The sequence below is a fragment of the Macaca mulatta genome, chromosome 7 (assembly GCF_049350105.2).
Source record: "Macaca mulatta isolate MMU2019108-1 chromosome 7, T2T-MMU8v2.0, whole genome shotgun sequence".
Taxonomy (NCBI): domain Eukaryota; kingdom Metazoa; phylum Chordata; class Mammalia; order Primates; family Cercopithecidae; genus Macaca; species Macaca mulatta.
The window spans coordinates 175,592,697-175,608,872 of record NC_133412.1 but is presented as its reverse complement, the minus strand read 5'-3'; the positions used below and the strand labels follow the sequence as shown (position 1 = coordinate 175,608,872).

The 16,176-nt window shown below is 49.4% G+C and overlaps 1 protein-coding gene and 1 long non-coding RNA gene across 20 annotated transcripts in view; one reads left to right on the top strand and one right to left on the bottom strand.

Annotated features, from left to right (window-relative positions):
- Nucleotides 1-16,176, top strand: part of MOK (MOK protein kinase) — an 85,422-nt gene that overhangs the window by 56,217 nt on the left and 13,029 nt on the right. Inside the window, exon 1 of one of the 19 annotated variants that reach the window (XM_028851870.2) lies at nucleotides 11,578-11,686. The exons of 15 other annotated variants lie outside the window; for them this stretch is intronic. Coding sequence is in view for 1 of the 4 variants with exons in the window: in XM_028851864.2 (XP_028707697.2) it covers nucleotides 15,637-15,713 (77 nt within the window). In the remaining 3 variants the exon portion in view is untranslated. Of the gene's footprint in view, nucleotides 1-11,577; nucleotides 11,687-14,657; nucleotides 14,775-15,172; nucleotides 15,216-15,599; nucleotides 15,714-16,176 lie in introns of those variants that run through there. 3 more of the 19 variants (XM_028851872.2, XM_028851871.2, XM_028851864.2) reach the window with 3 other exon arrangements.
- Nucleotides 7,404-15,835, bottom strand: LOC144330420 (uncharacterized). The gene is made up of 3 exons (XR_013396580.1): nucleotides 15,756-15,835; nucleotides 13,840-14,451; nucleotides 7,404-8,210 (listed from the first exon to the last, which is right to left on the bottom strand). It is a non-coding gene; the product is annotated as an uncharacterized LOC144330420 (long non-coding RNA).

Sequence of the window (16,176 nt, the reverse complement as noted above, 5' to 3'; positions counted from 1 at the left end):
TCGTGTTTCGCGTGTGAGGGTCGCTGCACGCGCCAGGCTGAGTTCCTCGTGTTTCGCGTGTGAGGGTCGCTGCACACGCCAGGCTGAGTTCCTCGTGTTTCGTGTGGTGAGGGTCGCTGCACGCGCCAGCCTCAGTTCCTTGTGTTTCCGGTGGTAAGGGTTGCTGTGTGCGCTAGGCTGAGTTCCTCGTGTTTCGTGTGGTGAAGGCTGCTGCACGCGCTAGGCTGAGTTCCTCTGTTTTGTGTGGTGAAGGCTGCTGCTTGAGTTCCTCGTGTTTCATGTGGTGAGGGCGCTGTATGCACCAGGCTGAGTTCCTCGTGTTTTTTTTGGTGAGGGCGCTGCACACGCTAGGCTGAGTTCCTCGTGTTTCATGTGGTGATGGTGCTGTACATGCCAGGCTGAGTTCCTCGTGTTGCGTGTGGTGAGGGCGCTGCACACGCCAGGCTGAGTTCCTCGTGTTTCATGTGGTGATGGTGCTGTACATGCCAGGCTGAGTTCCTCGTGTTGCGTGTGGTGAGGGCGCTGCTCACGCCAGGCTGAGTTGCTCCTGTTTCTTGTGTGAGGGTCACTGTAAGAGCTAGGCTCAGTTCCTTGTGTGTCTTGTGGTGAGGGTGCTGTATGAGCTAGGCTCAGTTCCTCATGTTTTGTGTGAGTGGGCCTGCCTGGTTGAGGGGACCAGGCAGAATAGAGAGACCCATGGCCATGTCATGACTAAGGTCAGCCAAGAGAAAGGAAAAATAGACCCAAAGTCAGGCAAGCAAGTTTTCATTAACCTGCCAGCTGCCCCCTTAACAGACAGAGGAAGTAGCCCCAAGCTTACAGAATGAGGGATGTATATTGGGGAGGGGAGTTTGAGGGAGTTCTTTGGTATGGCGGCATCCCAGGGTTGGTTTGTTCTTATTTTTTTTATTTTTGTTTTTGAGACAGGTTCTTGCTCTGTCGCCCAGGCTGGAGTGCAGTGGCACCATCTCGGCTCACTGCAAGCTCCGCCTCCCGGGTTCACACCATTCTCCTGCCTCAGCCTCCCGAGTAGCTGGGACTACAGGCGCCCACCACCACACCTGGCTAATTTTTTGTGTTTTTTGTAGAGACGGAGTTTCACCATGTTGGCCAGGATGGTCTCCATCTCCTGACCTCGTGATCCACCCGCCTCGACCTCCCAAAGTGCTGGGATTACAGGCATGAGCCACCACGCCCAGCCATCTCAGGGTTGTTTGCTGGTTAATTTTGCCACATATTACCTTGTGATGTTTATGGTAGCAACTAGATGAAGAGCAGGAACTTACAGGAGGGTGTAGGTAAAGTTTGTTTATACTTCCCACGATCTTCTGCTGTGTGGTCTGGATGGTTTGTAATTGGGGTTTGCTTATTGCAGCAAGGTCTGATGAGTGAAGTCTGCTGGCTCTGCAGCGGCGCCTAGATAAGAGCTTGGAAATGTAAAGAGGCTTGGGGGAAGGGTGGGTGGCACAGAGAAGGGTTGCAGAGCATTAGAGGGAGGAGTGGGCAGCGCCAAGAAGCTTTTTTGGGGCAGTTTGTCCCTAACTTCCCAGCCCTTTAATAGGTAATAGAAGAGGGGCGCTGTTGTCATCTGGTTGCTTCTTGCTGGGAAGGGGCAACAGTTTTTAGGGGCAGACTGGACAGTAGGGACTGCCGTTCTTGAATCTGTTGGTATTCTTGGAGCAACATCATATCTTGTATTGTCCTGTGGGTGAAGGCTCTGATACAGTCCATTAAAAACTGAGTGAGAAGGTGTAGGAGACAAGGGCTGAATGCTAGAAAAAGAAGAATGGTTATGGCTAGGCCTAGAGGGGCATTAGCCATGGAAACCAGGTACTAAAGGACCAGGAGGACCACGCTGGCCATCAGGGGACATTTTCTTTAATTTTTTGTGCTCAGTCCTTTAGTCTTTTTACAGAATCTTGTACTAAGCTAGATTGGTCACGGTAAAAGCAACACTGTTCATCTAGAAAGAGGCGGAGTCCTCCCTTTTTGGCTGTGAGTAGGTCTACGTCTCTGTGATTTTGAAGAACCACTGCTGCTAAAGAATCTATTTGTGATTGGAGAGTTGTAATGGATTTGGCTATCTCTTCCAAGCTATCTGTGAGGTCCTTGGAGAGGGGTTGGTAATAGGAAACAGAGGTGGTTAGTCCTGCAGTCTCAGTTCCAACTTCTGTAGTTATTCTGAGGGCTACTAATAGAGGTATGAGTTGTATCGCACGGCAGTGTCGGATAGGGGTATTGGGGTACTGGGATTGGTAGGGGTTGGTCTCCTAGGGCAAAGTTGATTTTTGGACAGAGGAAAACCAGGGTGCAGGTGCCCATCCAGTTAGAGGGGAGGCAAATATAAGTTGAGGCACCACCTAGGAAAAGTATGCCTTGGCTTGGTAGGCAGAACTGGTTGTGTATGCTAAAAAGATGTACTATTTTGTTATTCTCATGCGTCCATACTCCGAGGGTCCCGGCTGGAGCTGCTGCTGTAAGTGGTTGTAAAGGGTGTTTGCTTTAGGCTGGGGGCTTTGGGGTCTTTTTTCCCAGTGTAACAGGAAGCGTTTTGTGTCCACTAAGATCCATGTGGGAGTGTTGCTGAATGTTGGGATAAGGACACAGTCGTGGGTGGCGGGTACAGGGATGGTGCATGGAGAGGGGAGCCAAGGGAAGAGGGATAAACAGGGGAGGTGTCGGCCCTTGCAGTACTCTGAGTTTTTGTTAAGGAGGTAGGAGGTGTCAAGGGCTGAGGGGCTGGAGAAACGAAGCCTGTCTTTATTGTTGGTGGCTTTGAGAGTAGTATGTTTGGTGGAGGGCTTGAGTTGTGCGGTATAAATTGCACAGTTTGGAATTTAGGTGGCTGAGGGGAATGCCTGAGGGTAGATGTCATTGGCACACAGTGGTGCTAGGTAGGATAAGATTGTGTGGGTTGTTATGGCTCCTCATATGCGTTTATCACAGCTGCGGTAGGGGATAGGTTGTGTAAGTAGGGATGTCAGGTTGTCACAGCTAGACCGAACTCGCTGGCTAACTGGGGGGAGATTTTTGTTAATGCCTGTATGTAGAGTTTGAGGGGGGGCTGTTAATGAGGATTTCAGAATGGTAGGTTACTTGGATGGAAGTCCAGTTGTAGGCTGAGGCAGGGATTGCATTGTATGTTGTGGAGAGGAGGGATACGCAGAGCCAGCAGTCTTGCCAGAGAGGAATTAGAGTTTTTTAGTAAGGAGTGTGTGAGATTGAGTGTTCTGTATAGGTGTTCAGGGGTTGTAGGTATTGGTTGGGCTGAAAGAAGGGCTGGGGTATTGATTATGAGATGGGTTAGAAAGGCAGAGAGTGAGCAGAAAAGTAAATAGTTCGCTTTCACCCAGAGTGAAGCCATAGAAAGAGCCTTGGAAGAAAAGGTTGGTTTTGCACTTGAAAAAGGCCTCCAGGGTGTTGCTCCGTGGGTGGAACCAGGAAATACCTTGCGAGAGCGTGAAGGAAGAGAGTGAAGCAGCAGGACAGACAAAGGCAGGGCATCTAGGGAGGATGTGGCAATGTTTATTAGTGACTGTGATTCCTGCTATAAGGGTAACCATTAAGCAGAAGGCTAAAGTGAGGGAGACTTTTTGGCTGGTATTCCAATTGGAAGGAGTTACACTATATAATCCCACTGCAAACAACAGGGTAAGTAGTATAATGCCTGCAATTAGGGTGTAATAGAGTGTCTCCATTAAAGGAAGCTAGTTGTAATAGTAGTTTAAACCTGTTTGAGATAGATGGATTTACTGATGTGAAGTTTCTTCTGGGATGGATGTGAGGTGGAGTCGGGTTGGCCCAAGGAGTGTGCTGGAATACCAGTTATAAGTTGGTGAGGTGCTGGTTGGTGGATCGGAGGTGGGAGCTCTCTTTAACCTGGAAAGGTGATACCAGGGGGTATGTCTTGAGAGTTTGGCTGTAGTAGGGGTTGTGTCACACGTGTCCGTGTGAAGAGACCACCAAACAGGCTTTGTGTGAGTAACAAGGCTGTTTATTTCACCGCAGGCAGGCTGAGTCCGAAAAGAGAGTCAGTGAAGGGAGATGGGGTGGGGCCGTTATAGGATTTGGGTAGGTAGTGGAAAATTACAGTCAAAAGGGATTGTTCTCCGGTGGGTGGGGGCGGGGGTCATAAAGGGTGGGGGAGCTTCTGAGCCAGGAGAAGGAATTTCACAAGGTAATGTCATCAGTTAAGGCAGGGACTGGGCATTTTCACTTCTTTTGTGATTCTTCACTTGCTTCAGGCCATCTGGATGTATACGTGCAGGCTTGGGCTCAGAGGCCTGACATTCCTGTCTTCTTATATTAATAAGAAAAATAACATAAAATAGTATTGAAGTGTTGGGGCAGTGAAAATTTTTGGGGGGTGGTATGGAGAGATAATGGGCGATGTTTCTCAGAGCTGCTTTGAGTGGGATTAGGGGCAGCGTGGGAACCTAGAGTGGGAGAGAGATTAAGCTGAAGGAAGATTTTGTGGTCAGGGGTGATACTGTGGGGTTCTTAGAAGGAGCATTTGTCATATAGAATGATTGGTGATGGCCTGGATGCTGTTTTGTATGAATTGAGAACTAAACGGAAGACACAAGGTCCAAATAAGAGAAGGAGAAAAACAGATATTAAAGGATTAAGAATTGGGAGGACCCAGGATGTCCAATTAGAGAGTGCCCAAGGGGGTTCGGCGTAATTACTTGCTTGGTTGGTGGGTTTTTGGGCTCTGTCCTTGACAGAGTCCTCCTTTTTAAGTTGGAGGCGGAGCTTGGTGAGGTATGTTTTTAAAAGACCATTAGTCCATTCTACCTTTGCTGAAGATTGAGGACGGTAAGGGGTATGAAGGTTCCACTGAATACCAAGAGCCTGAGAAACTGCTGGGGTGATTTGATTAATAAAGGCTGGTCCATTATTGAACTGTATAGAGGTGGGAAGACCAAACCGAGGAATTATGTCTTACAGAAGGGAAGACACAAAAAAGGTGGTGGCCTTTTTTGACCTTGTGGGAAAGGCCTCTACCCATCCAGTGAAAGTGTCTATCTAGACCAAGGGGTATTTTAGTTTCCTGACTCAGGGCATGTGAGTAAAGTCAGTTTGCCAGTCCTGGGCAGGGGCAAATCCCTGAGCTTGATGTGTAGGGAAGGGAGGGGGCCTGAACAATCCCTGAGGAGTAGTAGAATAGCAGATGGAACAACTGAGAAGTGATTTCCTTGAGGATAGATTTCCACGATGGAAAGGAAATGAGAGGTTTTAAGAGGCAGACTAGAGCGGCTTTTCACCTACATGGAAGGGGTTATGAAATGACGACAGAATAGAATGGGCCTGTGAGGCTGGAAGGAGATATGTTCCTTGGTCCAAGAACCATTTGCCTTGTGTGGGAAGAGATTGATAGGTGGAAGTTTCCAGTGGGGGGGTAGGTGGTAGTGACCGATGAGAAGGAGAAAAACTGCCACGAGGGATAGAAGTTGGAATGCTAGCTGCTTTTTTAGCTACCTTATCAGCATAAGCATTACCCTGAGCGATGGGATCTGACGCCTTTTGATGGCCCTTGCAGTCAATGACTCCAGCTTCCTTTGGAAGTAAAGCGGCCTTGAGAAGAGTTTTTATTAAAGAGGCATTAATGATGGAGGACCTTTGTGTAGTGAGGAAACCTCTTTCAGCCCATATAACAGCATGGTGGTACAGGATATGGAAGGCATATTTAGAGTCAGTATAAATATTGATGCGTAATTCCTTTGCAAGAGTAAGGCCTCGAGTTAAGGCAGTGAGTTCAGCTTGCTGAGAGGCAGTGGAGCGGGGCAGAGCAGTAGCCTTAGTGATAGATGTGGAAGATACTATAGCATAGCCTGCCTTTGCTGGTGAGTGGCGATTAGGCCTGGTGGAGCTGCTATCGGTAAACCAAGTGTGATCAGAGTAAGGAACAGGAAAGAAGGAAATATGGGGAAATGGAGTAAATGTCAGGTGGATCAGAGAGATACAGTCATGGGGGTCAGGTGTGGTATCTGGAATAATGTGGGAGCCCAGATTGAAGTCTGGACCAGGAACAATGGTAACTGTGGGAGACTCAACAAAGAGTGAGTACAGCTGAAGGAGCCAGGGAGCAGAAAGTATATGCATCAGGTGTGAGGAAAATAGATTTTGGAAGTTATGAGAATTGTAGAGAGTGAGTTGAGCGTAGTTTGTGATTTTGAGGGCCTCTAAAAGTATTAGGGCAGCAGCAGCTGCTGCATGGAGACATGAGGGCCAGCCTAAAACAGTAAGGTCAAGTTGTTTGGACAAAAAGGCCACAGGACGTGGTCCCGGCTCTTGTGTAAGAATTTCAGCCGCACAGCCCTGCACTTTGGCTCTGTGTAATGAAAAAGGGTTGGGATGAGTTAGGGAGAGCTAGTGTGGGAGCAGCTTCCAGGGCTGTTTTTAAGGAATGGAAAGAGGAGTGGGGAAAGGATTTAAGATCTATGGGGTCAGCTAGGTTTTCTTTTGTGTTTATACAGTGGTTTTGTTAGGATGGCAAAACCAGATATTTAAAGGTGAAAGTATTTAACCATGCCCAGGAAGGAAAGGAGTTGTTTTGTAGAAGGGGTTGGGGTTTGGGAGATTAGCCAGACATGATCAGCAGGGAGAGCATGTATGTTTTCATGAAGAATTATGCCAAGATAGGTAACGGATGAGGAAGAAATTTGGGCTTGACCAAAGTAATGGGGGCTGTCCGTGAAATCTTGCAGCAGTATAGCCCAGGTAATTTCCTGAGCCTGATGGGTGTCAGGGTCAGTCCAAGTGAAAGCAAAGAGAAGCTGGGATGAAGGGTGCAAAGGAATAGTAAAGAAAGCACGTTTGAGACCCAGAACAGAATACTGGGTTGTGGAGGGAGGTATTAAGGATAGGAGAGTACATGGGTTTGGCACCACGGGGTGAACAGGCAAGGCAATTTGATTGATAAGGTGCAGATCCTGAACTAACCTGTAAGACTTGTCCGGTTTTTGGACAGGTAAAATGGGGGAATTGTAAGAAGAGTGTATAGGCTTTAAAAGGCCATGCTGTAGCAGGCAAGTGATAACAGGCTTTAATCCTTTTAAAGCATGCTGTGGGATGGGATACTGGCATTGAGCAGGGTAAGGGTGATTAGGTTTTAATGGGATGATAAGGGGTGTGTGATCGGCTGCCAGGGAGGAAGTAGAGGTGTCCCATACTTGTGGATTAAGGTGGGGAGATACAGGGGAAGATGTGAAGGAGGCTTTGAACTGGGGAAAAGGGTGGCAATGAGGTGTGGCTGTAGCCTCGGAATAGTCAGGGAAGCAGATAATTTAGTTAAAATGTCTCGACCTAATAAGGGAGATGGGCAGATGAGGATAACCAAAAGGGAGTGCATAAAAGAATATTGTCTAAGTTGGCATCAGAGTTGGGGAGGTTTTTTTTTGTTTTTATTTTGTTTTTTTTTTTTTTTGGAGACAAGGTCTCCCCCTTTCGCCCAGGCTGGAGTGCAATGGCACAATCTCAACTCACTGCAACCGCTGCCTCCCAGGTTCAAATGATTCTCCTGCCTCAGCCTCCCAAGTAGCTGGGATTACAGGTGCTCGCCACCACACCCTGCTAATTTTTGTATTTTTAGTAGAGATGGGGTTTCACCATGTTGGCCAGGCTGGTCTCGAGCTCCTGACCACATGATCCGCCCACCTCAGCCTCCCAAAGTGCTGAGATTACAGGCATGAGCCACCGCGCCAGGCCCGAGTTAGGGAGTTTTAAAAGGTTTAGAAGCCTGGCTGTCAATACCCACAACAGTTATGGAGGCAAGGGAAACAGGCCCTTGAAAAGAAGGTAATGTGGAATGGATAGCCTCCATATTGATTAAGAAAGGAACGGACTTACTCTCCACTGTAAGAGTTACCCAAAGCATCTGTGATGGTGCAGGAGGCTTCTGAGGTGATCAGGCAGATTAGTCTTCAGCCACTAAAGCCGAGAAGATCTAGGAAGGAGTCAGTCAGAAAGCCTTGGGCCAGAGTTCCAGGGACTCTGGGAGTGGCTGCTGGGCGAGTTGGACAGTCTGATTTCCAGTGGGGTCCCGCACAGATAGGACATGGCTTAGGAGGAATTCTGGGCTGCAGACTGGGCCAGATTTCCAGCACTTGAAGTAAGATCCTGGGGGAAGCAGTCATGGAGGAACGCCTGGCCATTGCGGTTCGGGCGTTTGGAAGTTCTTGTGTCCTGGAGATGTGGCTGAGGTTTGTCTGACAGTGGAGGCAAGGAATTACAATTCAGAAATACGTTGCTACTTGGCTGCCTCTACTGTATTATTGTACACCTTGAAGGCAAGGTGTTCTGGGGTTTGGGGGCCGGAATCTAATTTTTGGAGCTTTTTCTAATGTCTGGAGCGGATTGGATAATAAAATGCATATTGAGAGTAAGATGGCCTTCTGGCCCCTCTGGGTCTAGGGCGGTAAAGCTAAGGGTTGTTGCCAAACGGGCCATGAACTGGGTTTTTTTATATTTGATGAAAAAGAGTCTAAACGCTAACTGATTTGGGAGAGGTCGGATAAAGAAAGCGGAGCATTAACCTTGGCTACGTCTTCAGCTCCAGCCGCCTCTTTAAGAGGAAATTGTTGGGCAGGTGGAGGAGGCCTAGTCTCCCCACACAAAACTGTAAGCCGGATCATGTGTGAGGAGGGGAGGTGATAAAAGGATTATAGGGTGGGGGAGCAGAGGCTGAGGAAGAATTGGGACCTGGCTCGGCCTGGCGAGGAGCAGCCTGGGGAGGAGGGGAGAGGTCACATGGGTCTGTAGAAAAGGAGGATTCAAAGGACTCAGAGCTTGGGGTGGAGACTGAACGAACAGACAGGAGAGAAAGAAGAAAGATTTGGGACAAGTCGCATTGGGAGCAGAGACTAGGGAGGGACCAGTGTGTAAAAGAATGCCTGGACATCAAGTACCTCAGACCCATTTGCCCATTTTTTCAACAAAATCATCCAGGTCTTGTAAAATCGAGAAATCAAAAGTGCCGTTTTCTGGCTATTTAGAACCATTATCGAGTTTGTATTGGGGCCAAGCGGTGTTGCAGAAAAAAATAAGACGCTTAGGTTTTAGGTCAGCAAGAGTTGAAGAGGTTTTAAGTTTTTGAGAACACAGGCCAAGGGAGAAGAAGGGGTAATGGAGGGTGGAAGGTTACCCATAGTGAAGGAGGCAAGCCCAGAGAAAAGAGAGGGTAGAGACTCGGAGAAGGGGGATGTGGTGAGCAGCCAAAGCAGGAGTCCCTGCAATGGACTTGCCACCAAGGGAATGTGGGTGAATGAGCAAGGCAGGCATCCCCGCAGTGATCAGACACCAATGGAGTGTGGGTGAATGACCAAGGCAGGCATCCCCGCAGTGATCAGACACCAACGGAGTGTGGGTGAATAATCAGACAGGCGTCCCCACAGTGATCAGACACCAACGGAGTGTGAGTGAATAATCAGGCAGGCGTCCCCGCAGTGATCAGACACCAATGGAGTGTGGGTGAATAATCAGGCAGGCGTCCCCACAGTGATTAAACACCAAGGGAAGACTGTCTTCCCGAGTCCGTGACCGGTGCCAGAGTTTTGGGTCCATGGATAAAATGTGTTTCCTTTGTCTCTACTAGAGAGGAAAAAGAACTGGAATTGGAAGAACAGGGAGACTGAAGGGTAGCAAGAGAGGCTGGAGAAGAGAGTGAAAAGACCGCTTACCCGATTTGAAATTGGTGAGATGTTCCTTGGGCTGGTTGGTCTGAGGACCGGAGGTCATAGGTGGATCTCCTCATGGAGTGAGGGTGAGGACGGGGGACTGGTCTCTCGAAGGACGGGTCCTCCTGTCCCAGGTTTCAGCACCAAATGTCACGTGCATCCGTGTGAAGAGACCACTAAACAGGCCTTGTGTGAGCAACAAGACTGTTTATTTCACCTGGGTGCAGGCGGGCTGAGTCCGAAAAGAGAGTCAGTGAAGGGAGATAGGGGTGGGGTTGTTTTATAGGATTTGGGTAGGTAGTGGAAAATTACAGTCAAAGGGGGTTGTTCTCCGGCAGGCAGGGGCGGGGGGAGGGGGGGTTGGTCACAAGGTGCTCAGTGGGGAGGTTTCGGAGCCAGGAGAAGGAATTTCCCAAGGTAATGTCATTAGTTAAGGCAGGAACTAGCCATTTTCACTTCTTTTGTGATTCTTCACTTGCTTCAGGCCATCTGGATGTATACATGCAGGCTTGGGCTCAGAGGCCCGACAAGTAAGGATGACCTGGAAAGGTCCTTCCCATTTTGGTTTAAGGCTGGTTGGGTTAAGGGTTTTGTTTTTTGTTTTTTGTTTTGAGACAGAGTCCCCCTCTGTCGCCAGGCTGGAGCGCAGTGGCACAATCTCAACTCACTGCAACGTTCGCCTCCTGGGTTCAAGTGATTCTCCTGTCTCAGCCTCCCGAATAGCTGGGACTACAGGTGCGCACCACCATGCCCGGCTTATTTTTGTATTTTCAGTAGAGAAGGGGTTTCACCATGTTGGCCAAGATGGTCTCGATCTTTTGACCTTGTGATTCACTAGGCTGGGGTGGGATTACAGGCATGAGCCACTGTGCCTGGCCGGGTTAAGGGTTTTTAGAAAAACATGTTCTCCTGGTAGGAGGGTCTGGTCAGTGAGGCCTTTATGTGGTGTTGGGAGGGCCTGGTCAGCCTCTTTGCAGAGGAGATGGCAGATGAGGGAGAGTGTTGGGAGGTATTCTCCTAAGCGAGAATCAGAAGGAGGCCTGTTTTGTAAGAGGAAAGGGCGTCCATATGTTAATTCAAATGGGCTGAGCAAGGAGGGTGCCTTTGGGCTGGCTCTGATGTGGGCTAGAGCTATGGGTAGGAGGGAAGTCCAGGGCCTCTGGACTTCTAGAGTGAGTTTGGTCAACTGTGTTTTAAGGATTCCATTTGCCCTTTCCACTTTTCCTGATGATTGGGGTCAATATGGGTTATGGAGGCGCCACTGGACACCGAGGGACTGGGAGAGCTGTTGAGTGATTTGGAAAATGAAGCCAGGGCCATTGTCTCGTTGAATGGAGCGAGGGAGACCAACCTAGGGATGACTTCTCATATAGGGATCTGGGAGACTACTGCGGCTTTTTCTGAAGAGGTAGGAAATGCCTCCACCCACCCAGAGAAGGTGTCTATAAGAGTGAGAAGGAATCTTGTTGTTTTGACAGGAGGCATCTGAGTGAAGTCTATTTGCCAGTCTTGCCTTGGGATGGGAGTGTTCCTCTTAGCTGGTGTGTAGGAATAGATGGGGAATGGGGGGCTCCATGAGAGGAGGTGACAGAGCATATATGACAGTTTGAAGTTATGCTTTTTAGTGAGGCCAATAGGTAAGGGGAGTAGAAATATGGGTGGAGGAGGAGATAGAGGGACGTGCACCAGTATGGAAGGACTGGTAGAGGGATGTCAGGATCTTGTCGGTTTTCCCTGGGGAAGGTTTCTGGCATCTGGTCCTTATCTATCCAGTCTCCCTGGAGGAAGGCTCCTTGTTGTAGTAATGAGGCTATTTCAGTGCGGAAGTCTTGAGGTTGGACTGCACGGGTAATGAGGAAGAGGGAGGCAGAAGCGGAAGAAAGGGAGGCTTCTTTTGCTGCCTCATCGGGCTTTCTGTTGCCTCTTGAGATTTTATCTGTTCCTGTTTGATGTCCCCAACAGTGTATAACTCCTACCTCAGTTGGGAGATATACGGCCTGAAGGAGTTGGTAAATAAAGGGGCTGTTAGTGATAGGGGTCCCTTTGGCAGTAAGGAATCCCCTCTCTTGCCAGATGGCGGCACGGGAATGAAGAATGTGATATGCTTATTTGGAGTCTGTGTAAATGTTGACTCATTTGCTTTTGGAAAGGGTTAGGGCTCTGGTGAGAGCTATGAGTTCTGCTTTTTGAGAGGAGGTTCCTGGAGGTAGGGGCTTAGCTTCAATTACTCGGTCAAGGGAAACAACTGCATACCCAGCAATTTTGGAGGAGCCGGTGGGCCCGGAGGAGGAGCCATCTATAAATAGTTGGTCATCGGGGTTGGTGAGAGGCTTGGAGGAAATGTTAGGAAAGTGTGGCTGCAGGTGATCTAGGATGTCAGTGCAAGAATGAGTAGGAGGAGAATATACAGGGAGGAAGGATGCTGGGTTAAGGGGAGAACTTTTGGCAAGACTGAATTTGGGATTTTTGATAAAGAGGGCATGGAGTAATCAAATCCGGGAAGGAGGAAGGGAGCCTAATGCTCGGGAGGAGAGGAGATCCTGTAGATTATGAGGACTGTAGATGGTGGTATTTTGACTGAATGTTAGTTTCCTGCTTTCTAGGGCTAAAGCAGCCGCTGCTGCTAGCGCTCTAAGACAGGTTGGCCATCCTCTGGCTGTGTTGTCTAATTGTTTAGAGAGGTAGGCTACAGGGGCAAAGGAAGGACGGTCTCCCTTCTGTTGCCCTAAGACGCCGAGGGCTGTTCCTCGGCTCTCGGCAGTATAGAGAGTGAAAGGTTGGGAGACACCAGGTAGGGACAGAGCTGGAGCAGTGACAAGAGCAGTTTGAAGTTTGCAGAAGCTGGGGAGTATGTTATGCGAGGGATTTAGAGGCTCATTGAGAGGGCCTTTGGCTGCTTCATAGAGCGGGTGAGCTAGGAGGGCAAAGTTGGGAATCCATATTCTTAAAAAGCTTGCTAGTTCTAGGAAGGAAAGGACTTTGCTTTTGGAGGAGGGTGCGGGCAGATTATCTATTAGTGCTGCTCGGGCGGGGGTCATAGCCTGGGCCCCAGGGGAAAATTGAACTCGTAGGTAAGTTACTATGGAGGTGGAAAGTGGAGCTTTGAACAGGGAGACTCTATACCCTTTGGTGGAGAGAAAGTTTAAGAGAGTGACTGTGTGGGTTTGAGAGTCTTCTAGAGAGGGCTGCAAAGGAGAAGATTGTCCACGTATTGAAGGAGACGGCTTAGGGGAAAGGTTTAAGGAGGTGAGATCTCGAGCTGAAGCTTGTCCGAAGAAATGAGGGCTATCTCTGAAGCCTTGAGGGAGGACAGTCTACGTGAGTTGTTGTGACTGGAGAGTGTCAGGGTCGGTCCGGGTGAAAGCAAAGAGGTTTTGGGAATCAGGGTGCAGGGGAATAGTAAAAAAGGCATATTTTAGGTCAACAGCAGTGGTAGTGGGTGGTGTTGGAGGGAATGAGAGGGAGAAGTACATAGGGGTTAGGAACTATGGGGTGAATAGGAAGGACAGCCTGATTGATGGCTTGGAGGCCTTGGGGGAGTGGGTATGAGCCGTCTGATTTTTTAACCGGAAGGGTGGGGGTGTTACATGAAGAATGTGTTGGCCTAAGAAGACCGCGTGAACAGAGCTTGTTTATAATGGGCTGTAAGCCTTTTTGGTGGGTTAGGGAGATGGGGTATTGGGGGATGTTGTGAAATTTAGAGAGGTCTTTTAACTGGATTTTGATGGGGTCATGGTGAGCAGCTAGAGAACGGGTGGTGGTGTCCCATCCTATTGGGTTTATGAGAGAGGTGGGAAGTGGGTACTGGGGAGAGAGGTCAGGGGCTGGACTAGTAGAGAGGAGTAAGAGGGACTCTGGTTGAGGGAGGCAGAAAAGGGTGATAGAAGCTTTGAATTTGGCCAAAATTTGAATTTGAATTTGAATTCTAAATTGAATTTGGTTTTGAATTTGGCCTAGGAGGGGGCAGGGCAACGAGGCATGGTAAGGAAAGAGTGTGAGAAAACAGTATCAAACAGAGAGCAAATAAGGGGTCTGATGGCGCATGGATGCAGGATGCCATCGTCCCCCATGACTGAGACCTGAGAGGGATGAGTGGGTCCTGAAAATTCAGGCAAAGCGGAGTAGGTGGCCCTGCTATCAATTAAAAAAGAGATCAGCTTACCTGCTACTTGCAGAGTTACCCTGGGCTCTGATGCAGTGATGGCAGATGGGGCCGGGGGCCCTGGCCCGTAGCTGCAGGAATGCAAGCGATTCTTCACATTTTGTCATGTTAAAGGGGTGGTGGCTCTGAGGAGCAGGCTTGTCTGTCCGTTTGCTGAGAGGACAGTCAGACTTCCAGTGGCCTGTCTGCTGGGTGACTGGGCAAGGGCTCTTTGGCACTCGAGGGTTAGGACATGCCCGTGCCCAATGGCCTTCTTTGCTGCCCTTAAAACAAGGCCTGGAGGGTTGCTGCTGTCGGGTCTTTCGTGCCCTTGGGTAATATGGCTGAGTTGACGTATAGCTGCTGCTAGAAGCTGGTATAGCTGCTGCTAGAAGCTGGTATTTAGCACGATTTCTTTGGGCTTTATCTAGTTTATTTTGCTCATCCCTGTTATTAAAGACTTTGAGAGCCAGGTTAAGGAGGTCTCGTTGTGGGGTCTGAGGGGCATCTTCAGCCTTTTTAAGTTTGCGCCAGATGTCGGGGGCAGTTTGGGAAATAAAATGGGTGTTAAGAACAATAATAGTTCACTACTTCTCAGGAGGCGGGATCGTCGCAGGTATATTTTTGGAGTCTCTGTAAGGCAAGAAAGGAATTGGGCAGGGTTTTCGTTGGCCTTTTGGGAGCTTCCTTTGAGTTTTTCGAAATTTACAGCCTTATGGCCAGTTTTGTTAAGGCCTGCAATGAGGCAAGTAATCATATGATTACAGGAGGCCTGGCCGGATTCTGTGGGTTGATAATTCCAGGTAGGCTCTTCTCGGGAAACGGCAGCGCCCCCTACTGGCCTAGTAGAATCTTGCCGATGGAGGTCATCGGCACGGGCCTGGGCTGCAAGCCACACTCTTTCCTTTTCTTCCGGAAGGAGGGTAGAAGACAAAATAATATAGAGATCATGCCAAGTAAGTTCATAAGACTGGGTGAGATATTTAAATTCTTTGATATAAGTGTTGGGATCGGAGAAGGACCCGAGACGTTTCTCAGTTTGGGAGAGATCGGAGAGGGAAAAGGGGATGTGGACGCAGACGATCCCTTCGGCCCCTGACACTTCCCAGAGAAGCAGCAAGGGAGCAGGCTGCTGGGTGTGGTGGGCTCGAGAACGAGTACGCGGTGGCGATGGGGAGGACTCAGAGTTGGAGGCGGGGTGGTTGGAGAGAGGGAGAGAGAGGTAGAGCCGGAGGCGTACGGTGGGGGGTCATGCTGTTCTGGTGGAGGATTAGGATGTTGTCGAGGAGGGGAGAAATCAGCGGGATCAAAGAAGGAAGAAGTCGTCGGCTGGGGCTATTGAGATGAGGGGAGCAGGAGGCCAGTCGGGTTTGGAGCAGGCGAGGAGAATTTGGAAGGTACAGCAGGACTGGCGGAGGGAGGGACAACTACGGACGGTAAAGAAAGCCTGAACGTAAGGAATCTCAGACCACTTCCCACAGCGCTGGCAAAAGTTGTCTAAGTCCCTGAGCATGTTGGAATTGAAAGCGCCATTTTCAGGCCATTGGGAGCCATGGTCTAATTTGTATTGAGGCCACGCGGCGTTACAGTAAAAGATAAGCCTTTTAGGGCATATTTCTGAACAGAGGCCAAGAGTACTGAGATTGTGTAGGAGGCACCCAAGGGGGGTGGTTTTAGGAGGAATAGACTGAGAGGCTCCCATAGTGAATGGGAGTGAAGGGAGAGGGGTAGAGGAAGAAGAGACTGCCGGTGACGTCCCCTTTCCCGTGGAACTTGTCCGGAATAGAGGAGGTAACCGCCGTGTTAGGCGTCCCTGAAATGGAGGAACCAGAGGCCCGGAGGGTGGAGGAAGCCCTTGGCCCAGCCAAGGTCTTTCGGAAACGGAGAGATGGATGGTAAAGAGTTCCAGGGAATGGCAACAGTCTCTTTTTACTCACCCTGGCAGAGGCTTTGATGGTGGATGAAGTCACCAGCAATGGGAGAGTCTAGGAGATTCTCTGGGTCTTTGGCAGGTTCAGGGAAGGGAAGATTGGCCAGGAGAGGGGTGATAGGGGAGGGAGGCAGAGAGAGAGAAAGAGAGAGAGAGATTGATAGTGAGTGAGTCCTGGCCAGAGTCTATCCCCCTTTCCGGGTTTTGGCACCAGAAAGTAAGGTCAGCCAAGAGAAAGGAAAAATTGACCCAAAGTCAGGCAAGCAAGTTTTTATTAACCTGCTGCTGCCCCCTTAACAGTCAGAGGAAGTAGCCCCAAGCTTAGAGAATGAGGGGTTTATATTGGGGAGGGGAGTTTGAGGGAATTCTTCGGTATGGATATCCCAGGATTGTTTGCTGGTTAATTTTGCCACATATCACCTTGTGAT